The sequence below is a fragment of the Dromaius novaehollandiae genome, chromosome 19 (assembly GCF_036370855.1).
Source record: "Dromaius novaehollandiae isolate bDroNov1 chromosome 19, bDroNov1.hap1, whole genome shotgun sequence".
Taxonomy (NCBI): Eukaryota; Metazoa; Chordata; class Aves; order Casuariiformes; family Dromaiidae; genus Dromaius; species Dromaius novaehollandiae.
This window is the reverse complement of record NC_088116.1, coordinates 2,175,821-2,200,713: the sequence shown is the minus strand read 5'-3', so window position 1 is coordinate 2,200,713 and position 24,893 is coordinate 2,175,821. Positions and strand designations below refer to the sequence as shown.

At 54.0% G+C, this 24,893-nt stretch overlaps 1 protein-coding gene across 6 annotated transcripts in view; it reads right to left on the bottom strand.

Moving 5' to 3' along the window:
* The window catches only part of MSI2 (musashi RNA binding protein 2), a 238,171-nt gene that overhangs the window by 34,411 nt on the left and 178,867 nt on the right, over window positions 1-24,893 (bottom strand). For all 6 annotated transcript variants that reach the window (XM_064523071.1, XM_064523073.1, XM_064523074.1 and 3 more), the window contains 3 exons: window positions 19,626-19,708; window positions 11,096-11,210; window positions 3,073-3,147 (listed from right to left, as the gene is read on the bottom strand). In XM_064523071.1, the coding sequence (XP_064379141.1) occupies window positions 3,073-3,147; window positions 11,096-11,210; window positions 19,626-19,708 (273 nt within the window). The remainder of the gene's footprint in view (window positions 1-3,072; window positions 3,148-11,095; window positions 11,211-19,625; window positions 19,709-24,893) is intronic.

The window sequence follows — 24,893 nt, the reverse complement described above, 5'->3', positions numbered from 1 at the left end:
TGAGTTATAAAGGCCTGCAGGAAGAAAAACAACGTGATGGGAGAAGACGGGAGAGCCGCCGAAGGGAGCGGCGCGTCGGGCGGCCCCGCGCGAGGCCCTGGCCGCATCCTGCCCACGCACGGCAGCGCAAGCGCCCCGGGGCCGGGCCGGGCGGGCTCCGGCTCCGCCGCGCAGGGGACGATGCTCCGCATCGCATTTGCGCTACTTCTCACCGAACGCCTTTGCCTGCGGCCGCACGGCCACGGCGCCCGGCAGCGCCCGCCCCGTCCGCCTGCTCCCGAGCTGCCGGAGCGCCGGGCGCCCTCGCCGGCACCGGGCTCTGCCGTCCGGCTGCAGCAGGCGCTGCCCCAAAGCCGCCCTCCGCCGAACACCCGGGAGCCCCGGCCCGCGGCACGACATCCCCCGGGAGCAGCCTTCCCAAAGCCCTACAGAAGATCTGACTGCGGTTAAGGGATACACTAGTTAAGTGGGGGTGCAATAAACCCCGTGGGCAGAGTTTCGGGACAGGCAGCCCAGGGGAGGACGTTCATCAGCTCTCCTTCGGAGCCCAATTTTCGAGCCGGCCGCCGGTGCAGCAGGCACAACCGGGGCCTGCAATTAAGTGCACCTGCTTTCCAGAGGTGACAATTCACTTTGATTTTCTTCGGTGTTTTCAATCTCTGCAAGAGACTGAAAATAACTAGCAAATAACTGGGAGGCCTGTTTCGAAAAATCAGGCCCTTAATAAAAATACGCACGATGGAGGCTAGAGCCAAACGGCATCTCTGCACTTGGCTGGTAGACATTTTCTTCTTAGACATGTTTGTAATTAAAGTCATCTAAGCTCTGCCAATTTTCATCATTTAGCTTATCAGAGCTGTCTCTCATTTAGCTGTCTTCACGCGGATCAACTGCTGGAGGGAATCAGGAGAAGCTGGGAGGAGAGCGACGAGAGGACGCGCAAACACCCTCGAAAGCCTCTCCTTGGGGCCGGGCAGGACCGGCTTGCCTGAGTGCCGGCACGCGCACGCGGCCATGCCTGCACGCGGGGGACCGGACGGCTCGCAAGAGCATTTAGAAGAACTACCCACGCGCTCAACAGCTACGGCTTCGAGCCGGTTCTGCGGAGAGGGGTGACGAGACTTGTGAATACGGTTCGCCGGGCGCGGCTGTTTCCTCCAATAAAGCAGAGCTCCTCGCGGCAGCACGAGGACGTCTGGGCAAGGCGAGAGGCACCCATCTCGCCCTCGCGGTCCGGGCCCCCGTGCTCTCCTTCCGCTGGCCGCCCGCCGGGCCACGCGCAGCAGCTGAGATCTCTCTCCGTTAGTTTTACAGAGCTGCACGAGCTTAGACAGGCTGGGCAGAGGCAGCGCGCGGCAGCCGCGGGGTGACGGAGGTGACCGTCCTCCGGCTGGCAGGAGGTGGTGCCGCCAAGGAGGTGGCTGTCCTACCGCGAGCACCGCTACCGCCCTCCGCCACCGCCCCGGCCAAAACCCGAGAGGCACCGCAGGGTCCAGACCTTGGCCTCCACGGGGCATCGGCAGCCGGGGCAGGGGGGAGACGGTGCCGAGCAGCGGGTGCTGCCTGCCGAGCCGCGGCCGTGGCAGCCAAAGCAGCCCCAGCACCCCGGGCAAGACAGCGCTCGTTTTACTTATTTTTATGCTCTTAAAAGGACTCGGCTCGGTCTGAGCGCGTGGTGGCCCAGGTGGGGAAGAGGCAGATGAGTTTAAACAGAGCCTTAGCATCTATGAAGTTTAGCTATTCAGAAGAAAAACCTAGCGCCACGGCTTCCCTCCACGGCATCAGTCCTGCAGAAACCGGGCCTGAAGAAACTGCAGTGCCGGGACATCGCTGCGTCGTACGGCTGTTAATAACGCGCACCCTCCCGCGCTGCAGCCCAGGAATCCGCAGCGGGACACGAGGCTGCGTCTTCGCCCCAGCACGCCGCGGCGAGAGGCAAGCGCTGCTCGGCGCTCGCGGACCCGTCCCACGGGACCTGCCCCGCAAGGGCGCTTGTTCCTCCTCCCCGCTGCGCTGCCGCCCGGCTCCTTCCCGAAGGAGAGGGCTTAACTCCGTCTCTTAATTAACCTGAGCAAAGCTGTGCTTCCGCCAGTCCCGTTCTAGGCAATTAAAGGACGCAGCCAGGACCCAGGAACTGTTCGTGTGTGACCCGAGTGACAAGCACGCTAATGAATTCAATGTATAACACGGAGAAGTTTCCTCGCCACGGGGTCCAGGTGGGCTTTCGCTATTAGCAAGCAATAAACACAGCCGTCGGAGCTCTGCTTGTCAGAGCTCCCTGCGAAATCCTTAGGTGAAATACGAAGCCTCTCTCTCCCCTGCGCGATGTGACTTCGAAGCAGCCTCACCATAAAGCAAGCTGCAGCGAGACCCAGCGCCCGGGAGCCTCCGCAAAGCGCCTGGGACGAGGCCGAAAAGGCTTTTCACGGTCCTCGCTGTGCTACGCAGCCAGGCAGCCGGCCCCCGCGTCCGGAAACGACGGCGGGCAGCAGAAAACCTGCCGTTCACCGAGCGCAGCAAGAGCCCGACAGCCACGCCGAGAAACGGGAGGGAGAGCTGAACCGAACCGAACGAGCGACACGCTGCTAGGAGCTACCTGCTGCAAAGGACACCACAGATATCTGCAGAGAACACACGAATGTTGGACCGTTTATTGCAAAACTGCACTTCTAACGAATATAAACTTACCAGAGAATAAAGTGTGAACGTGTGTGCGAGTCTCTGTGTGCGTGTGCGTGTGTGTGCGTGTATACTTATCTAGAATACATGTAAAAGAAAAAAACCCATCAAAGGGAGGGTAATAGCTCTAAGTTATTTCTCTTGCTTTATGTTTTAATTTAAGAACTTTGTTTTCAAATAACCAGTACCAATTTACATATTATTAAAAATATATTAAAAATATGTATATATATACTTTTTTCTTAAAATAGCCAAAAAATAGTAGTTGTGTGAGATGCTCCCTGCAGACTTTCCTGTCTCAACTTGCAGCTATGTTTTTTTTTAAAAAAAGGAAAAAAATAAAGAAGGAAAGAAGGGGGGAAAAAAGTAAAACTGCAAATGAAATGTACGTACCTGGGAATTGATAGCTGTAACTTGGGGCAAATCCAGGATATCCTCGGCCATACGTTGCAACAAAATTCGGGTAACCTTGATCACAGAAACGTAAAAATAAAATAAAATAGTAAAATAAAATAAAAGAGAGAAAGAGAGAGAGAGAGAAGTTTGAAGATTAGTAAGGGGGTTTTGTTTGTTTTTAAACATAATGCAAAATTACATGGAGGATGGGTGAAACCCGATTTTGCAGAAGGTATTGGAAAACAAGATTTACGCTCCTCATGCAAAACCACCGCAACATTTCATTATCGGCTCGAACAGAAACATCTAGAGGTACCCTGCCTTCCGACCACTCGCCCGCCTGCCGCTGCGCGCGAGACCTGCCACTCTCCTAATTAACATGCACTTTGGTATCTGGAGCCCAAGGACTGTGCATACTTTTTAGCTGGAAGAGTAAATGCCAAATGCTAAGGCTAAACACATAACACAGGTTTGCTCTGACATTTGGAGAGCTTACAATGAATGTACTTTGCTTCAGAGCTATTGACAGTTGGAGATTAAGGTAGTAGTAATTCTTTATCCCAGGAGTGTGAAGGACAACAGTTAACACATCAAAGAGTTTGAGGCAGCAACAGCAATGAGCCAGAGTCAAAGAGCTTTTAATTTTTCAGGAAAGTAAAACTCCGACGTAAGAACCGTTTCCTAAAGCAATTTCTAGGATACCCACAGAAACACATCCAACCTCAGGCAGCTTTTGAAGTTTTATTATGAGAAAAATACCATTCAAGACCATTCTGTTCATAAAAGTGCTGAAGTAATTGCATTAGGTAGCAACTGTGCCCACTTTAACATGGTGCGTGAAAGTAAAAAATGATGGCGCTAAGAGGACAAGGTCGTTCTGACGAGGGTGGACGCTCAAATGAGGCCGGGCCACGGCCATGAGCGCAGGTCGGCTCCAGCCCGCTCCCACCTGCCGCTAGCCCAGCCCAGCGCGCAACCCATGTGGGTGCCAGTGGGCTGCAAGAGGGCCATGAGCAAAGATCTCATGAACATAGGTATCACCACTCGCTTGCCTAACCAGCAGGCGCTTGGCCAAGAGCTGTACTGCGCTGTGTAGTACATGCCTTGCCATGCACTGACCTATTGGTGCCCAAGAAAAAAGAGCTACTGCTGCCTCTCTGGGAGCCACGACGGGTGGGTGGGAGCTCCTGGGCACGAGCAACCGCCTGGCAGCCTCCTGGGACGAGCAGCTGGCCAGCCACGGGACCCTGGAAAGGGTCCACAATCTTCAACACGCAGTGGTATAGCCAGGGGACACAGAGCACGGGCCATCAGAGACTCCGAGATTAAAGAACGGGTTCCCTTCCAGCTGATTCTTCCCGAGTTATTTTGCATTAAATTATGCACCAGTCCTATCTAGGCAACATCAAAAGGTCTCTGAAAACCATTAACGTGCAGAGGCAGAGAGGTAATCTTCTGCTGTTTAGACAGAGAGGACTTCATTATCTCTTTGTGCGCATCTCTCGCCCAATGCCTTGCTCAAATTGATGTTTAACAGTGAAGACTAGGCCAAAGAAGAGAGGTTTTACTGTTATGGAAGAATTAAGGTTTGCTCACTTGCTGGTGGCCAAGTGCTGAAGGGGCTACACACATTCTCCATCTTTCACTTCCAGCCCTTACGCGGAACCGCCACCTCCTCGGGCCCCGCCAGGGCTGGGTTTCCTGGGACCACGTGCCGCTCTTCACGCCGTGGAGAGTCCCTAAAATTGCAGCCCCCCTGAGGCACCCCATCTGCTCGCTGTTTTCTTAACAACAGGAACCGCCCGTTCCAGTCCCAACGTGACCTAACGACCACGTAACGGTGCCTTTGATCATCAGCGCTGAGCGGGCTGCCCCCACGTCTTGGGTCTCTTGGAAAACAACTCTCCTGACCAAAAGACCATCAGAAAAAGTTTCTTCTCACTCCTTCTGAAGTCAACAGAAACCTCTGCAGCGACTGTAATGGCAACTGGGCTGGGACTTGCGCACAATCTAAAACTGGAAGATAAAAACGCTCGGATGGATGTTGATTACAGGCTTCAACGGGGCACCCGGGAAGAGCGGGCTGGGGCTGTGGGCGGCTCGGCACGCGCGCCGGCGAGCCCCTGCGCGTCTACGGCACGGCTCAGCAGCAACTCACCACCTCTGCCGTACAGTCAGATCTTTCGGAGCTAAGCTTTGCAAACCTTTTTTCCTTTTTTTCCCCTAAAACAACAGTATTGATAAATGGATCGCTTGCTAAGTGAGCAGCACCATTAACACCACCGTGAGCCTCGTGGTGAAAAACCGCCGGGCAGCGCGTGGCCAGAGCTGCCCTCTCGCCGGGCCCCACCGGTGCCGAGACGCGGACGGCCGAGCGCAGAGGGGCCCGGGCCCGCCGCCCCGCGCGCCCTGGGTCGGGCAGACGAAATCATAAATTTCTAATACAACATTACTCCAATTTTCCTCTTCATTTGCTGCCGCAGTGCCCAGCTCTGCTCTAACGAGTCCAAGCCTGATCTGCGCAGGGGAAACTGGCTGGCTGAATATCAATCGCACATTAACACCGTGCTCATGCGGATGCTTCATCAAGGCAGATTACGGCCACGCTGACCTACCCACCGCCTCCATTAGGTGCCATTCGCATCCCACGTTGGGCGCCGAGCAGTTCATTTGCTTCAGCACTCCTCGCGAATGATCGATCTCTCTAATTATCTCTTGCTGCTAAACTAAAAATCAAAGTTTTGACGGGATTACCTCCCTCGAAGTGAGACCCTCCTGTCCACGGAAGCGCAAACTGGAGCCAACGGGCAAAACCGCCTTCGCAAACCGCTTTTGCTCAGCTCCCTGCCGAACCGCAGCGAGCAGGACCTGTGCGTGCCGCCTCGCCGGCCGCTCCAGTCGCCGAGTCAGCGAGTGCCACTGCCAGGCTCCTGCCCAAGCGGGACCGCAGCCCCTGCTCCGCCGGGATGAATGCCTCCGTGGAGGGGAGCGGCTTCCCCGCTCCGCGGGAGGAAGAGTCCATGGCCGCAGAACCGGGCCATGGGAACGTCTTCTAAGTTTCTGCCTGCGGGATGGTGGTCCCAGACAGGCGAACCGCACGGTTAGCACGTGAACATGCCGAGCACGCCGGGCCCGCAGATCCCTGCCCTAAAATTTAATTGAAATGTTCCAATCAATACAAGCAAATCGTGGTCTCCCGACGCAGCTCAGAGCAAGGAGCTCCAGGTTCTCCGCAATGAAAGACGCTCTGACCTTTTTCCAAAGCACAGCCCCATGCTACAAAAAAACATGCTCAGGGTATTTCAAGAGCAGCTTGCTGTGACGCTGACGGACGAACCCGTGGCACCGGGAGGGCAAAACAAGGAGCATCTCCCACAGGCGCACGGGGGGATCACACGCGAGGGAGCGGCCACGGAGGAGAAAAACATCCGCTGCAAAAGCTTCTCCGTGGGTCAAAAAAATGGATCTCTCTCCCACATCAAGGGAATTAAAAAGTTAAGCTACAAACGACGGCAGCTGCCTTCACGAGGGTGAAGGCTACCCGGGATGCTGCGGTCGCAGCCCAGGCGGTTCCCGTGCGTCCCTCCCAGGAAGAGCGCGTCTGGTAACGGTTCCCCTTCCCTAATTCTGCCTCAGAGGCAGCTACTACTCTATTAAACGGAGTCTGATGGAAAAAAGGAATGACTTTCTTTGAAGGGCACTAGCTTCTTTTATGCATGAGTTCAGCCTACCTAGATTGAACGTGTGCAGTAATGCAGAGCCCCGGTCTGGCTTGTGCAGTGATATAAGCAGCCTGTGAGAGACTTTCAGAAATTCGGTGTTCCTATCAGGCATTACTTCAGCAGTCCCGGGGTATGAGCTTTATGGGCTGAGCTCGCCTATCTCTGGAGCGGTTTGCAAGTTAAAAAGGGCCCAGCTTTATCGTTAAACACCGGCATGCCTGAGATGCCCATCGCTGAACGAAGTGATGCTGCAGGGCCCCAGCTCAGTCACCTCCCGCAGCCGACGCGACCGCGGGACCGCCACTCCGGCGGCTGCACCATCCCCAACGCACACGGCGGCTTCGGACGGGAGGGCCGGGGAGATAGAGAAGACCTGCTATTAACGCTGGCCCTTGGTCACTTTTTTCCTTTTCTCTCATTTTTCAGGTTTTCAGGATTAGCTAAGAGGGGCGAAGCCTCTGGGTGCACTGCAAGTCTTAGGGCAACTGAACAACCGTTCTTATTCAGCTGGAAACGCCTGCGTTCCCTGCTGGGAGAGACACGGTTCCCATTCGCGGTTCCCATTCCCGGTGCCGGCGAGGATGCCGAGGAGTCTCACCGCTCCTTCCTGTGAAGTGGGTTGCTAGGGAGAAAGAGATGGCTGGAACCGAAATCATTCCAGCTTGTTCTTTATGCAGAGTGGCTAATTAATGTTCCTAATCTCCCCTGAGAACGTGCACTTTCCATCAGCAGACAGCGACGGAGACAGCCCAGGAGCAGTCCTGGCAAAAGGCGCAGTCTGCCTGCGCTCGCGGAGGCACAAAACCCTTTTTAGAAGAACACTTTAATTTTGTTCCAATCAACCAAATCATCACAGAACGCGGCTGTCGATGTACCTTTAGACCCCGGCTGCGGCGGGATCCTCGGGGAGGCTGTGATTAATGAAAAAGACCAACTTCCTTAATAGCTTTGGAGGGAGTCACTCTCCACTCCTTCCTTTGGGTTGTCTTGTGCGTTCTTGCTTCTGATTTCCTCCTCTGCCTGCGACAGCATCTGGAGAAGGTGACCTTGAAAAAGGGCTTCTGGAAACAGGTATAAAAATCTTTCAAGAGCAGCTCCAGTTCACTCTGCTTCAGTCCAGCTAAGTATCTAAACGAGTAATGGAGTAATTCTAACAAAGCCTCTTGGGATCTTAACAAAATATGCAGCTACTTCAGGATCTCCCTCCGGCAATATGTTGCTCCGTGCGCCTCACTGTTTGATGGGTTAATTACGCCCTTCTCCCTCCCGGGGACGGGGCCTCGCCGCTGCGCCGCTGCCAGGGCTGGCGACGGAGCGATGCCGGTTCCACGCTGAGACTTCGCCGATGTGCCCAGTTTCCAGCCTTGAAGTGAACCCCTACAGGCAGCCTTTGAAACGGGGCTTATAATGGCCATTCACACAGCCCTGGACTTGTGCGGTGTAATTTTGTTATTTAGCACTTAATTATTTAACACGGTGCCACTGTAGCAAGCAGGAACTTGGAAGATGAAAAAAACAGCCAGAGCAGATAATTAAGCATCTGGCCTTCAACATGAATCAATCACTAATTCTGAGCAAGTCACTCTGATTTGAAATCTAATAAGATCGCGTTAAGAGCCGCCCTGTGAAAGCTGGTGGAACAGGCCCGGCTTGGACGACCTAATGAAGTCAGGCACCACACGCCTGACGGACACCGTGCAGCAAGGAATCCATGTGCCAACACGCATCAATGCCGCTCGCTTCCGCAGGAACAGACCCGCTCGCCAAGGGGTCCCTCCGCTGCTTCTTAAAGTTTAGAACCAACTTCTTCCGAGCAGGCAGTCCCAGCGAGACTCGATCCAGGACGTCTGCGGGTTGAGCGCTCCTCTGAGGTCACGGGCGGACCCCGGCGCTGCAGGTCGCTCTCCACCTCCTTTGCTCCTCGCTCCGCTGAGAGCAGAACAGGGCAGCCAGCGTTTGCAGCGCTGAGCAGAAAGGGGGTTCTGCCCTTGGTCTTTTTGCCTAAACGAGGGCTCCAGCGTCTCTGTTCTGCAGGAAGCCGTCCTGCACAAGGAGTTAGCAAGACTGCACACAACCAGCTCCCAGAAACCAGAACTTAAGACACCACAAGAGCAAAATAAAATAAAAATAAACATAGAAAAAATATATGCTCAAGCACACTGAGAATATGCAGGTGATAAAATAACAGACTTATTAGAACAAGCTGAATATTTTAACCCTAAAATGTAATTTCCAAACACTACAGGGGGATCGGGGGGGAGAGACTGATGGGACAGAAAAATAGATGATGAGCTGAAATAACTGAATTACAACATCCCAGAAATGGATTGCTCCAGCCACATGAATAGCAGTACTATTAATTCAGCGATAAAGCAAACATGGCAGGAAAGTTCTCCCTGTCAAAGCAGGTCACCTGAAGTCAGACATCTCAGTGTAACAGCCTGATTTTCACAGGAACTAAATACTCTGACCTTATGCTGACTTCAGAAAGCCTCGCGGGTCTTTTGGCCTCTCCGGCAGTCAAGCTACCTATGGATCTGCTCTGCAGAGCTTGGGAGAACTAAGGATCCAGCTCTCAAGGCTTGTTTTTGTGCTTAGCTTCTGGGAGCACCTAAACTTTAGAAAATTTCATCTTCAAAAACTTAAGAGTGTCTTGCTTATGAAGCACTAGGTGAAAAGGCTTCCTGGGGCAGAGGATTTTTTACTCTTCCCATGGATAGATTTGCCCGAGAATATGGCTTTCTCTTGAGAACAAAACCCAACGCCCTGTTCGCGGGCCGGTCTCAGCAGAGCTAAAGACGCCCCGTGACTGCAGGTACCGGCAGGTAGTTCTCCACGCAGAAATGGCCCAGAATAGTTTCTGAGAACCTTCTGCCTCTCCCTCCTTCTGCTAAAGACTGCAAGTGTCAACATTTCTCTTACTCCTTTCTGACTGGGATACACAACGACTAGCATTTCCACAGTGACTTTCCCCAGCGCCGATGTTCGGCAGCCCAACTGCTCACGAATCAGGAGTCAGGCCCTCCAAAAGTCACTGGGCTGCCTTGAATATCTTGACCTCTGTTTTTAACAACAATTCACCGCAAATGGTATCAGTCTTGCTCTGTCTTTGGCTTTGGGGACTTTCGGATGACCAATTTCAAGCTTTCCTAAACAGCAGAGCCTGGGCGGGAGGAGAGGCGATGCAAAGAGCGGAGCGGCTCGCCTTGGGCAGGCCTGGGCGAGGACGCCGGAGGAGCCGGAGGTGCGAACACCCCTTCTGCTGACAGGTGGATCCCAGGGAGCAACTCCGGTGGGAAGACGGGAAGGAGAGAAAAGGCTCCGGACTGCAGGCACGGCACAGCCCAGCTGCTCTCCCAGGGGTCTGACATCCCCGACCCCTCCTCAACCGCCAACCACCCTCCCAGGGACAGAAAATTCAAAGCGCCTAGCGAAGGCCACTTCCTAGCGACTCCAGGCTAGGACAGGCTAATTCCTGCCTGCCAGCACCTCCGGAGACCCCCTCTTCCCTGCACAGCCACAGCAGGTGACAACCAGGGACAGCCCACTAACGCAGCGGGAGCAGGAACTTGAAAATACATGAAGTTTATATAAACATGTTGGCAATGGCTTAGCAGCATTTTGGCTTGGCAAATCTGAGGACAGTGTATCAAGAGGTCGTCAGATCATGCAGAAAGAGGAGCTATCTAGGCAGAAACAAACGAGAACCAATTATAACTAAACAGACCTCATGCACAAATAGAATTTTGCCATTAAATATCATTTATCCCATTTAATTAGTATCTTCTGGACACAATACTCTGGACTAAAACACCGCTCCAGCTCCTTGAAACTCGTAATTATTGTTGCGACCTGTACCGTTACGCATCTCCCTGCTTTCTCCATCCTGCATGCCATTTAAGAACCGGCAAGATTTTCAATTATCTATGCTGAACTGTCAAAGGTACCTTTAAAAGAAGGGGAATAATGTGTGACTCAATTCCTCTAAAAAAGGGGAGAGATCATTTTTAGTCAGAATGAACACACTGCATCTTTCATCATTCTATTTTTGCGAGTAAGAGTAAAAGGGGCTATTTAAAACAACCATTTAAATGCAAATTTTTATATTCCAGGAAGGGGGGGAGTTAATCATTTACCACAGACAGGATTATTTTCCCCTTTCCACCCCTGCTTGAGTTTTAGACTCGCACCCACACAAGCGCAGAGCCTTGCTCACCGCTGTGCCTCAGGCGTTCACACACGGGAGACAGACAACACGGGAGCGGCTCGCTCCGAAGCCGTGGCCATTGCACACTTACCCAACATTCCCATCCCTAGCATAAAAGCGTCCATGGTATAGGGTAATCCACGTGCCCTTCCTCTCGTCCCTGGCGGAAACATCACTTCTTTAGGTTGTGCTTTCTTACATTCTACCTATTGAGCAGAAACATGTACAAATGAGATGCAAATGAATTCCATGTAAATGTCAAATGCAGAACTGAGCTAGTTAAGGGGGGAGCTTTATTTTTAGCATTTTCCTCCCCACACCACCTCCCCCTCAAAGGTGAACTTTAAGAATAGTGTAAACGGCTTTAGAAGAGTAAACGTGTACGCCTCTTTAAACACACATTGCAAAAACCACTGTAAAGATGACAAAAATGCTGGTTTAAGAAGGTGCCGTGTTCCTGGGAGGACGAACCAGGCTGCGCTCACTCTCAGTGATGCTTTGCGGGCGTGGGATGAATGGAGGAAAGTCCTCAGCACAGCTGTATCACGATCGATAACAGAAAATGACTCTTGGTGATCATTACATAAAGCTCCTTTTAAAATAGGAATAAAGAATCAATATTTCCACCCAGCAGAAAATTTCTGTAAACCCTACTAATAAATGATCTGCATTCTTTCACTTCCAGGTCCTCCTGCCGCCTTTCGAAGTTGCTCAATGCCATTTTAATCACACTACAAGGCTCCGGTTAATACCTGGTGAGCCCTCACCCCCGCGAGCCTCACCGGCGGCGCAGGACGGCCCTGCAAACCGCACAGCACCGTCCCGGGCAACGGCCCGGAGAGGCCCAACCGCACCGCGCGCTGCTGCCTCGCAGGCGCCTTCCAGGTGGGAATGGGAAAAACGACGCAATTTTCCATGCTCGGCAGGTCGGGCCCTCCCCGCTCCCCGGGGTCCGGCGCTGCCCTCGGCGCGGGCACGAGCCGTGCTCAGGAGCCCGGCCGCACCGAGCTGCACGTGTCCCAGCCCACCTCTACGTCTCTACACCTCCGTCCTCGTCCTCAGCAGAAGGCAAACGGTGCAGGCACGCTGCAGCCCGGCACGCAGCGGGAACCACCCGTCCGGCGGCAAAGCTCTCGGCTGAACCTGGAGGCTTGAGCTGGGTGCTCCTGACCTGCTTCCCGGGTTCCCCGTCCTCGTTGCACATCCCCTTCCCTCCCCAGCCCTTCTCTGCCCACGCTAGCTCGAGCACAGAAGTGCGTCGAGGCCGGGGCCACGACCGCTGTGCTACACGGTGGCAGGGCCCCACGCAGCCCCGCTGCCCTGCCCGTGCCCGCGAGAAAGGCGCTGCAGACCTGCCGCTCGCGCGGCGGGCGACGACGGGGTGCTCCCGGCGTGCAAAGGGGCCACTGCACCAGCCCAAAGCAGGCGGGGAGGGTAACACGGCTAAACGTCTCCGTTCCTAATAGCCCGATCAGTGACTGTGTATTCATTGTCTTATGAAAACCAACCGCCTGTTCCTAGGCAACCTCATCAGCGAAAATTTCAGGTTTATACCATTTCCATTTAGGTAACATAAAGGTTAACTGACTGTAATAGGAGTATTTTAAACAAAACCACCTACTCCTCCCCTCACCGTGGCAAACCTCATGGCAGATCGTATTTACTTAGCTCGCTTGCAACACTTCCCAAAGCTACAGTGCTCAGATACAGCCAGCGCTGTCAAAACATGCACTTCTCGCAAACAAGCTGCCAGAATCTAATGAAGTTTGGAGTCAAATTCTTCGAGAGTTCGACTTCTGTTACCGTTTCACCAAGCGTTCAGGTCATTACACGATTAACGGGAGAGGGGCTGGGAGGGAGGAGGAGAGCTGGCAGGATTTGCTTCTGAGGTCTGAGGGTTTACGCTACCCAGAGCGAGGGGACCGGGCGATGCATCCGCAGACCCCGCTGGCGCTCCGGCCGCGCTGCGAGCGACCTTGCCGCCCGGGCCGTGGTTTTCCGCCTGCGGCAGGAGGCCAGGATCCCCCCCGCGCCCGGGGCTGCCATGGGAAGGGGGGCACGCACACACGCTCACACGCACACGTGCTCCCGCTAGCTTGTGACGCTGCACGCTGCGTTACTGAGAGCATCACGGAGAGCGACCCGCTGCCTGACTTCAGTAAAATAAAGAGAGAAGGAAAAGGAAACGGAAACCTTCCCACCAATGATTTCAGTGAGCACCAACTTGTCCTGAGCATGTCGAGGCGCATCCTGAGGGAACGGAGGGCATGGCAAGGTGGGGGCATGAAGGCTGAGCAGGGACACCTGTGTGCAATGCTCAGCTCCATCACGGATGGAGATGGGATGGCTGCGCGGCCCCAGGACACCTGCGTGCAATGCTCAGCTCCATCACGGATGGAGATGGGATGCCTGTGCGGCCCCAGGACACCTGCGTGCAATGCTCAGCTCCATCACGGATGGAGATGGGATGCCTGCGCGGCCCCAGGACACCTGCGTGCAATGCTCAGCTCCATCACGGATGGGGACGAGACGCCTGAGCGGCCCCAGGACACCACTGTGCAATGCTCATACAGAGGAGTTGTGAAACTCGAGTGAAAGCACTGCTATCATGGGCAAAACCTTCCAGAGCATTTGCCAGGAGTTTTAAGCCCGACTGCAGATGGCTGGTGTTCAGGCTAACGGGGTTCTGTGCCCTGCCGTCCCCGTCCTCGCTGAAACCTCCGCGTCCCCGAGGACAACACGCCACGAGCCCGACAGCCCGGCGCTACTTCCCATCGTCTCCTTAAACTGCTCCAAAAAGCACGGGGCTCCCCGAGCTGGAAACGCCACACCGAAACACCAGCCTCCCTGGTGACCGTCTCCCACACGAGACAGAGCCAACAGCAATATCCTCTGCATCTTCCCTTTGCTTATTTTTAATCAGGGGGATATTTATCAGGAGTATGCCAATCTAATTTCTTCAGGCAAATTGGAGTGATCACCAGAAGTGTATCGTTTCATTTCTCCGCCACGGCCTTCGAGTCCGCTGCCGCTCCAAATGTCACGGAGTCATTGGTTACACCTCAGAGCCATTTTCCCTGCAAATGCTCAGAACGATCAAAACAATCTCGCCCGGCTCGATGGACAATTAACAGGAAAATGAAGTTTGGATTAGCGCCGTTAGAAACAATAACCCAGTAATTAGCTTCTGCAACCACAAAACAGACTACCGCTGCTCTCCGAAAGGCTAGCTTAATTTATGATTTTCACAGCACACAGGGATATAAAGAGAACGGTAGTGAGCTGCAAAGAAGTTTTAACTTGGATTTAAAGGGGAAGAAAAAGTCATCAGTAGGAAAGAAAAATAATTCCTAAGCCTTTGTAAACAAATATACCCCATATCGAGAGCTAAAATAGTGCCCGCGATGCGGGAGAGAGGCTTCCCCTGCGCGAGGGACCGACACGCCGGAGCCCTCGGGTCGCCCCGGCCTGATCCTGCCGCGGGTCCGTGCCCGGCTCGTCGTGCACGCGACCGGGTGCCCCAGGGAGACCCGCAAAGGCCCAGCGACGGCCGGCAGCGGGAGGTGTCGGGGACGGCTCGCGGCACCGCGTCCTGGGGCCTCCGGCCGCGCGGGACGGGCGAGAGCCTTGGCGGAGGGGGATGGCACCTGCGTGCCGGGGTTTCTGCTGGGGCTGCCCCAAGCCGCCCCGGAGCCGGCCGGTGCGGTACGGCGTGCCTAAACCTGGCGCTCGCACACGCTTTCCCTTCGACTTCTCTGCACGCCTTAGTAATTTTCCTTTTTTTTTCCATGATGGATGTTCTGCAGTTTCAGCTGCCTAACAAAGAAAGTTTTAAGTGTAAGGCTGAAAAAAAAGACAGGGAAACTAAAATTCACTATTTTTGTTTAGTCTAGTTCTGAGAATTAACACTACGCTGGGGTATTCTTGGGTCAGGACGAGCAGTCGGACCCGGGAGAACGGCGACGGTCGAGGCGGGGAGTGAAAAGCCCCTTATACCCAGCGCGACAGAACAGGCTGTCAGCCCTCAGCACCAGGACGCCTCAAAAAACCATGGCTGACGGCTTTCCAGGGAAACCAGAGCTATTCTGCGGGAAGCAGAGTGCTCACGTATTCACAATGCACAAAAAATTGTTTTACCACCCAAAGACAAGGCAACTTTGTCTTGCCGCAAAGTGCAATTCACAGCTAGTCGAGATTAGATTACCTTGGAGACTCCACGTCACTCGTGCAGTCGCAAGCCAAAACTACTGCTCCTGCAACAGGGGAATCCATAGTCACCTAGCAGCGCTGCAAAGCCAAGACCACGCCAGGAATCAGAGGAAGGTTAAAGCTTATAAGAAAGAGGCATCAGATCTTGGACACAGCTGGGGCATGGAGAACGGGCTAAGAGGTTGCTTACACATGCTCAACGAGCACGAGAGATTTGGGGGAAGGCGGCACCGAGGGAGGGCAGAGCAGCCTGCCAGATGTCCCCTGGATTCATCGGCTCGGTTGGTCCCCAAAACATTTAACAGCTCCTCCTGCGCGTCCTGCACAGGGGGACAACCCCAGCCCCTCTGGAGGCGGGGGGGACCCGGCTGGGGGGGTCATCCTTGCACATCTCCCAGTGCATAGCACTTAGAGCACAGTCAAGATCAACGTCATAGGACTGCATTCAAACTGCACGCGCTCTGCAGTACCCTTCAGCTGACAGATGAGGCTTCCAGAGCTGTCTCACCTTGTAGCCTTCATACTTCCACCTAACACCACAAATTCTGGAGAAAACCTGACTGCCAGCACTGTCCTTCACAGGGCCGTCACAGCCGCAGCAAGCCCTCTGCAGAGCTGTCACCACGAGCAGCAGTCCACGGCAGCGGCCACGTACCCTGCTCCAGAACCACCAGCGATGCAGCAGCCTCCAGCTCTACGAGCCGGTAAAGTAAACCTAAAAGAGGAAACAGTAAGCAGCAATTTCCTAGGGCTTGTTGGCAGCCACGTCCCCACAGTCAGAAACGTTACAAGCCTGAGTGCCTGCAGGCCCCATCCACAACGACAGGTCGATTTTGGTAGGTCCTACAGACATGCAAAATGAAAGCACAATCCCTGCTCCAAGGAGCTTGCCTGGGACTCCAGTAAGGTGCTGGAGTTGGAGCTGCTGCATTTAATCCCTGGCTCCTGGAGGCTGCTTCTCAGCTCTCTGGCTCCTTGCTTTGAGCGTGGAACGGGGGTTAATGCCTGTAAGGAGGCCTGGAGACGGCAGGGAATTAACTGCAAGGTGTTGTGAGCATCTGGGCTTTGCAGATTTTGGACAAAACACACCAAAGCATGCTCACGGCACGAAGACGAGCTGCTCGCAAGGGAGAAGGGCGATTTCGGGACTCAGATTAAGCACGTGCCCAGAAGCAAATCTCTCCTGTCCTCTAACTTTCCCCCCTGTCGGAAGATGCTGCCCAGAGAGGCAGCGGGCCGGGCCCGGTTCCCTCACCGCGGTCCGGCACTCGTCACGCTGTACCTACAACAGGCGCAACACTACCGCAGCACAGCCTAAGAGAAAATAAATTACTCCATCATCACGTTTATTTCCCAGCTACTTTTGCCCCCCCGTCCTCCCCGGGCTGCATTTCGCTTTGCCACGCGCCTGCCTGTGCGAGCAGAACAATATTCCCGGGACAGTTTGTTTCGGTTTTATGTATTTATCCCCCAGAGTGTTTGGCGAGAATCTTTGCCTCCCACACAAATTCCGAGCTTCATTTATTAAATACCTCGCTGGCATTTTCCTTTCGCTTTCCCAGCGCTCCTGTAATATCACATTTGACATTCTGAGCTTTACGGATGGCAACGGAGGCAGAACGGGTGGGCTAAAAATAACCCGCAGGGGAGCAGCGAGGCTGGAAATAGGCTGGTGAACAACGGTGGCCCGTGCCCTTTCCTGCCCTGCGCTTTGGGAAACGGCAGCGTGCAGCAGCCGAGAGGGGAAGCGCGGAGAAGGGGTCGGCCTCGCGGAAGGCCGCCCGGGGCAGGCGCTCGCCTAACCCCGCCGCGGTGCACGCCGGGCCGCCCGGCATCGCCGGCCATCCGCACCAGCGTGCGGGCGTGCACCGGCCTCCTGCTCCCGCCCGGCCCGGGAATCGGTCTGCAGACACATCGGCAACACGATGAGTCAGTCCCAAGACAGGATCACGTCTCGTCTCCTCCCTCGTGGGCTGCTTTTAAAATTAGTGCTGTAAAAGAAGTGACAAGAAGAGACTACTCAAAGCATCGTGCCGCTTGGATCATGCACCGGGTAGGCACGGAGTGCCGGGAAGAATATATTTTAATTATCCACGACAACCAAACTGTAACAGCCTACACTGTTTCCTTCACTCTTTGTGATGCTCCTTGCGTGTTTTTGCTCCATCCCATCCTCCGCGCTCCCTGCACTACTATTACCTTGCCACGTCGCCTTTCATCGGAGAAGAAATCCTTCACACGGTCCTCCCAGCCAGTCCTCGCCTAGCTGTGCGAATAGCAGGGTAGGGTTTGCACAACACAACCAAAGACAACCTGAGGTTTGGGCCGCGGATGGGGAGATGCAGCTTGGGCTCTGCACCAGCTCGTGCCTCCAGGCGAGCATCCCGCAGACACTGGCTTCAGCTGCAAATTACCCCAAAACACTGCCCCTCGGGCCGCGCTGCCCTGCTCTCCGAGCCGGGCTTTAAGCGAGGAACCCTCAGGGTGAGGCTTAGGGAAAGGAACCGTCGCTGCGACAGGTGCAGGGGTGGTTTTGGGCCCAAACAGGGAGCCCAGTCTTTCTGGGAAAGGTTGCACCATATCTGATAAGGGACAGCACCGTCGGCAGCGCTCGGTCCTGCTGCGCCCGCCGCAGCCCCCGGCAGCCCCGGGGCCGGGTGTTTCTGCAGCGGAGGCTGTACTTGCCCGGACGCACCCCGCGCCTGCGCCCGGCCGGCACGCTCCCCGCTCCCGCCGCGGCACGCCGAGTGACGCTGCCCGCCCTGCGGCTCGCTGCACGGTCCCCGGACACACCGCCTCGACCCCGCGCCACAGCTAGCACCTCGCCAGGGCCGTCCCGGGCAGCACCCGCTTGCTCCGGGCGGAGAACGGACCGCGCTGCAGAGGCAACCTGGGGTGGGAAATGACACCCGGAGAGCACTGCATTACACGCACCCCTCCTCGCCTGCAAGGTAGCAAAATTCTGGAGTGTAGCACTGTAGCTTTCCCTCCTCAGCTGACAAGTCTTCCCTAAATTTATATTTAAAGTGCTTGTAATTTATCACTAGATGTTTGGGGTTTTCCTTTTTTTTCCGGGTGGGGGTGTTTGGGTTTATTTTGCTTTGTTTTGTTTTAAGTTAAATGATGAATCAGATTATTCAGCATTTAGTAACTATATGAGGGAACGAAGTCTCCCCCACAGTCCACATTTACTTCACGCTATGTATCACTGGTAGCAAGACGGAAACTCTGGAAACGGAACAGGCTGAAAGAGGGGACCGAGGAAGCGACCAGCTTCCCCGGGATGGCTCGAGGCCAAGCCCACTTCACTCATCGGAGCCAGGGCGAACCGCTTCCCGCCGGGAAAGGTGGAACTGCCCCGGCCCAGCCTTGACTTCGCAATGAAGAGCTTGCCAAAGGGATTGTTACTTTTATTTCGGATGCATATTGCAGTGAGGAACAATATGAAGAATATTATTTCAGTGCCCTGGGAAAAATTAGCAAGTCAAATATTGAATCAGGCCTCCAGCATACGCCAAGGAGATTGCTTTGATCTTATCCACACTAAAAGCTCTATTATTGAATTTAAAGTCTGTGAACACATATCAGACCAATATACAATGCATATCTGAATACACATTTGAGAAGCAAAGGATGTTTTGACAAAAGGAAAAAGAATATTTTAGCTGAAAATATCAAAGTTATTGCATCAATTGAAATACAAATGCCCTTTTTCATCTGGCTCAGTGGCTTTACTGACAGGGCAACCCATAACCTGGGGCGAGACTGTAACTTAGGAGAAACTTCAAGGTGGGTTTGGCTCCTGGATCAGGTACAGGGTGGGCGAGCGGAGAGGCAAGGATTGCAGCTCGGTGCAGAGACCGCGACTTCCAGAGGACACCGTCAGCAGCAATGCAGGAGCGGCATTTGGGCTCAGTTACACAGACAGTTTGACCAGAATAGCTATTTTGGGAGCATTTAGTCTGTAATAGCTATTCCAGCCCATTGCCCTTCTGACAACCCTTAAAGCAGCCATTTAGTGCAGAGCCACGGCTCTTCCCCAGAGCAGGGTGGGAGCCGGAGGGTTTCTCCAAGGCTGGCCAAGAAGCTGGGTAGCTTGACTGAGGCCATCTTCAGCCCTCTGCTTCCCACCCCAAACTCCTGCTCCCGGGGGCTGCCTGACCCTGCAGAGACAGCTCCTATGGATGCAGGGGAGGAGAGATGCCCTACCTGCTGTCGGGGGGGGCCAACCCGGGCCGTGCCCGAAGCTCAGCACGCTCACCCATAAGCTGAGCCGTCAGACACACCGTGTCTAGCACCACAATTAATTTTACGGAGAACTTTCCCCCAAAGACCACCCAGGCACCGCATGTTTCCGCAGCAAATGGAGAGATCTCGCTTTCATTGACATGCATTTCAGGAAGAAAACTTACCATTTTATTATTGATTTCGTGGAAATGAATTTCACAGACTTTTTCCACCACGTCTTCATTTTCAAAAGTTACGAAGCCAAATCCTAGGTAATAAAGAAAAGAAAGGAGGGGAGAGAGGAAAATATTAAACATGTTAAACAGATTTCATTTGAATAAAGCATTATTTAGGCGCTTTGGATTTTTGAGAACTTTCACAACAATATGCATGTGTAAATACAGTCGCTTTCCACAGGGCCGTCGCAGAACCTATTATAGACTAATGGAGGGAAGAAACATTGTCTCAGAGAAAATTAATAAAGTTCTGTTACAGTCCTGCCATAGGATTTAATGGAGAATTAAAACCTCCTTATAGATTTTTTGATCCATCCTAAAGAATTTAATGGATAGTTACATCCCTGTTACATGATGGCTCAGAAACTACAGCAAGGCTATATTTTCTTTTATGTATTATAGGTTTCTAAGAGTCATCTCCACAAAACCCAATTATATTTCTATGGAACGGTATCGATTTCATCTCTTGTTTAATCCCGTGGCACTTCTCCATTAGGGCTGGCTCATTACACGCCCCAAAAAGTTTCGGGGCGAGAGGCAGCGGTCCCCGTCGCCCCTCGGCAGCGCGGGCGGAGCGGCACGAGCGCCCCGCGGCCCCGGCACCCCTCCGGCACGCGGCCGACGGCCCTTTCTTCCTGAATCGCTTCCTCTACCACCTCATCAGGACATCCCGAGGCCTTCGGGGACTAATAACCTTGCGTCCTGTCGTTGCTGCGCTGCTGCCTCAGAGCAGGGGGATCCGGGCCGGGTTGAGGCCCGCGACCGCGACCGCGCGCCTCTGGATGCGCCCCGCTGGGGACCCCGCAGCCGCACGCGTTACCCCCCGCTTGGTCCTTTAAAAGAAAATAAAATCGTGCTAAAAACAACCTAAGGCGCGACGCTTCCGGCAAAGGCTCGATGAATAACATCGGCGCTAAGCTAACGAGATCTCAGAGGCGTAGCGAGGGAAGGAACGTCAGCCGCAGCCCCGGGCGGAGGCCTGGGCCAGCCTCGGGCGCTGTGAGGCCCCGCCGGCCCCGCCATGGCTCCCCGGCGCCCGGCAGCGCCCGCTTCCTCCCTCTCCCGGGGCGAACAGCACCAGAAACGCTCCCCGGTCACGCTAAAACCCAGGGCCGGCAACGCGGTCCCGCCTCGCGCTTCAGGCACGCAGCAGCCCCGTTATTTTGCTTCACCGCGGCCTTTTCTCCGCCCGCTGCAGGAGCCCAGGCGACGCCACCGCAGCAGGGTGACAGCCTGTGCCGCGGCTTTGGCGGCTCCGGGCTGCGGAAGGCGGCCGGGCCCGTCCCGCCAGCCACCACCGCCTCGGGGCCAGGCCTCGCCGCCGGGACGGAGAGGGGAAGGGGGGTTTAGGGAGCTCGGCGCTGACCGGCGTGACGCCGCGGAGAGCCCACCACGGCCATCGCCCGTCCTGGCCGGGAGACGACCTTCCCCTCCTCCTCCCTCCCGGATGGCTTAAACGCAGGTTGATCACAGAATTATTTGTCTGATTAAATAAGATAGCCACCTGGCTCCCCGGGTTTACAGATCTTATAACGAGAATAAAACAACAATCCATAGGTGTCAACACTCATTTGCAGGTTTTTAAAAGATCTATGCCACCTCACGCAGGCCAGGCCGGGCGGCTCGGCAAGAGAAAACAGAGCTGATTAGGTCTGCAAGGACAGCGCGGCTGCTCGCCCTCCCGGGAGCCGCGCGACGGCGGCGCAAGGCTTCGAGCCCGGCCGCGCTGCAGCCTTCTGCGGAGAGCAGGGCCAGGTCCCGAGACACCGGCCACCCCCGCATCCCCCTCAGCTTGCAACCCAAACCTTAACACAACCGAGCAAAAGGAAAAGCTGCAGAAAAACTCATCGCTAACGGGTCCTTTTGTTTGTTTGTTTCACTTTTTAAATATCAGATTCCCACTTTTAATAACTGCATATGCAAAAAAAATATTACCGTATGCATGCCTTATTAGTCAGCATAATGAATACTTGCTCATTATTAGATTACCAAAACTCGAGAAACCTTCCTGGGCTAAAGAGACGATTATTTCTTAGGAGAGGTACTAAGAGTCAACAAAAAAAAATGGTCCTCGGAAAGTGTATGAGAAAGATTAACACAAAACAAAGAAGTCTGTTTAAAATGGTGACATAAATAGGATTCCGGTTGTCAAGGAGCACACATTTTAAAATGAAATTATACTGCATCCTTCTGAATGAAGCTATTATTGGAAGCTAACAAGCTCTATTTAAGAGATAAGCATTTAACAGAGTCAAACGGTTGGGTTTTTATTCAAATGAATAAAACTGAATATTCATTTGAATAATCTTTTCTGTAAAAGAAAAGACAAAGAAGAGGGAAAAAAATAAAATAAGAGGCAAACAGATGCCCCCAAACGAGAGGCTCTGGGCCAAGTGCGATCACCAAAGGAAGCTGAGACATCTCCACGACCTTCAGGTGAAAAATCCCTCCTGCAGCATCTGCTCAAAAGGAGGAGTCACTGCAGCCTGTTTGCAGGGGGGTAATGGAGAGGGGCACGCGTGCGCATGCACCGGGCTCCTGCCGATCACTGCAGATGAATCCGGGGAAGGAAGGAGAGGACAGGGGGTCCTGGGCTTCGCCCCAGGTCAGCAATTTCAGAGCAGTGGCCAAAGACAGCTTGCCCCATCGCAGCACCACCAAAGCCGCGGAGCTGCCCGCCGCTGTGCTGAGCGGACCCTCCATGATACCCAGCAAAGCCGCCCGCCTCCGTTCCTGCGGCCCACTGATGCTCCTCGCCCATCTGCAGCTCCCGGTCAGCCTGCGCCCCGCGAAAACGTTGTTTCGAGGGCTGGTTCCCAGGGGAGCGAGGCGGCTCCTGAGCCTCAGCCTTTTCCAGCCCTGTTGCCTGTGCAGCCCACTGCCTATTCCCACCTGCGGTGACACGTGCTGGGCACCGAACACGAGCCAACACCTTCAGAGGACTTATTTTGGATCCTGGGGAGTCTCTGCATCTGCCGATTAGAATTAAAAATAATGCAAAATATTCTAATGTTCTGCTAAAATATTTGGGAGTCAAATACTGGAGGACCCAGCTACCTCCAGCTTTTAAAACAAGTTGAAGGTCCTTTGCACAACTGCAAATTGGATTACTCCAGTTACTCACAAAAGGAGACTTCTTCACTAGGGAACAGATACAGGTGCATTATTCACAGCAGAGGGCAAAAATCTGGCGAAATATATACCTTAGTGAAAAGCAAGACACTCTCAAGCATCCAAATAACCCTGAGCTCCCCTGGAAACGTTTCCAATACGCCTGCAAATGCCAGCCCAGGATGCCTGACCGCACTCGACGCATCCTCCGACATATATCCATTGCGCTGAAAAGTCTCCTCTGACCCAGAACCTCGTTCAGCCAAGAAAGCTGCACAGACCAGGGGTCGAAGGCCCCGCGCAGCAAGACAAGAGCCCTTCTGTAGCACCCTCTACCACCGTAATCCAGAAATAAGAGAAATGCTGTTCAGAGAAAGTGACCAAAACCATAAAAAGATCTAAAACAATTAAAAAAAATCATTAGAAACCATAAATAATAAGAAGCCATACTAAAGACACCAAATGTCAAAGCTCCTGCGTTCTGCGTTTTGTTTTTTCCCACTTGAATCAGCTGCATTTCGCACCTTTGTCGTCAGTTGAGAGGTTTTATGTCAACTTTGGTAAAATACAGCTGCGATGACAACACCATTGCTATGAAACGTATCTACTTTCTCTTGTTCGTTGGCAGCAACTTTGCTCAGCCGGGATTTCACCTGTGCGTAGAGCTACGTGCGTGGCAGCTCTGCGTGCACACGCCGAGGACGTCACTCAGCAGCGGTTATGCAGAAGCGGCTTAGCACGCTGAAGGTCTCAAGTCTGTACACGCGGCAAAGCGAGCGCAGCGAGGTGATTACGTCCTGTGCCAGAAAGGCTAAAGCCAGGCTAACGCTGGGGTTCGGCTCCCGCGGGGCTCCGAAGGACAGACGGACGCAGGGGGAGCCCTGCCCCGCCGGGGGCTGCCGTCCCTCCGGTGGTCGGGGACACCACGCGTACCTGCACCGCCGGCATCTGAAGAGCATCCCGCTTCTGCCGGGCTCGGAGCCGAGACCACGCACTGGAGGAGAGGCAGCAAGGCCCGGCCCAGGTCCCGGTTGGCAGACGGCTGGGGACTGTCTCTTACAATATTTACAGCATGCCAAAGTACGAGAGAGCTCCTTAAAGGGTTCTGGGAAAGAAGTCATCACCGAGGCTCCTTGGTGCCTACACAATAACCCAAAAGACCAAGGGAAGCAGACAAGCGCATGGAGAGGAGAAGGGAAGGGATTTACGCTGTCCCCATCACACCAGTAAGTGCTGCAGGCTCTGCCTAAACCTCGCTCCTGCTGCGAGGCAGGAGGAACCCGGCAGCTGCCTGCTGCTGCTCTCGTTACTGCAGGATCAGGCTCCCCGTGGGCACGGACCACCGCAGCGTGCGGACACCACGAGCCCGGGATGCCCCCGGCCGCCCAGCACCCCCCGGCGCGGCTGACGGGTGTCGATAACCCCCGGAGCCCGCTGCAGCGGCGCAGCACCCAGGCTGCCCTCCCCTCCTCTGCCGTGTCTTGGTACCTGATCTTCTCATTTGCGCTTGCCTTATGCCTCTTCTTTTTTCTGCCATATTTAAGTTACTTAAGTTTTGAAACACAAAAACCTCCAGTCCTGCTGTGGCATTATTTATGCACCTGCTTTCTTGTTTACACCCATAGTTATGGCAGCTGGTTGCTGTAAACTGTAATAAAATGCCTTTCAAAAAATAAAAAAAAAAAAAAAAGAAGAAATGTGACCAGACAAGCCAGGCATAATAATATTAAAGCCCGTGCCAATTAATTTTTCCTCTTCTTGATAAATGAGCCCCATTCCATCCATTAATAATGAGGGAAGAAACAAGAAAAGTTGACACTAGTTTAATTTATTTTCTCAACTTGCCTGGTCATATTTCTCCCTGTTGCAAAGCTTTCTGGTGCTGCTGGGAATTGCAAGTGGCTCCCACACAGTCGATGCATAGATTGGTGTGAATCAATACAGTTCTGCTTTATTCACACATCCCTTGTAATCAGAAGGGAGAAAGTTACTTAGTAAGCTATCTAGCAGCCGAGCCTGTCGAGTCGCCTTATAATAATAATAAACCGGCACGGGAGGGGCAGGGGGGCAGCGGCAAAGCAGGGCTCGCAATTGCTGCCACCAAAG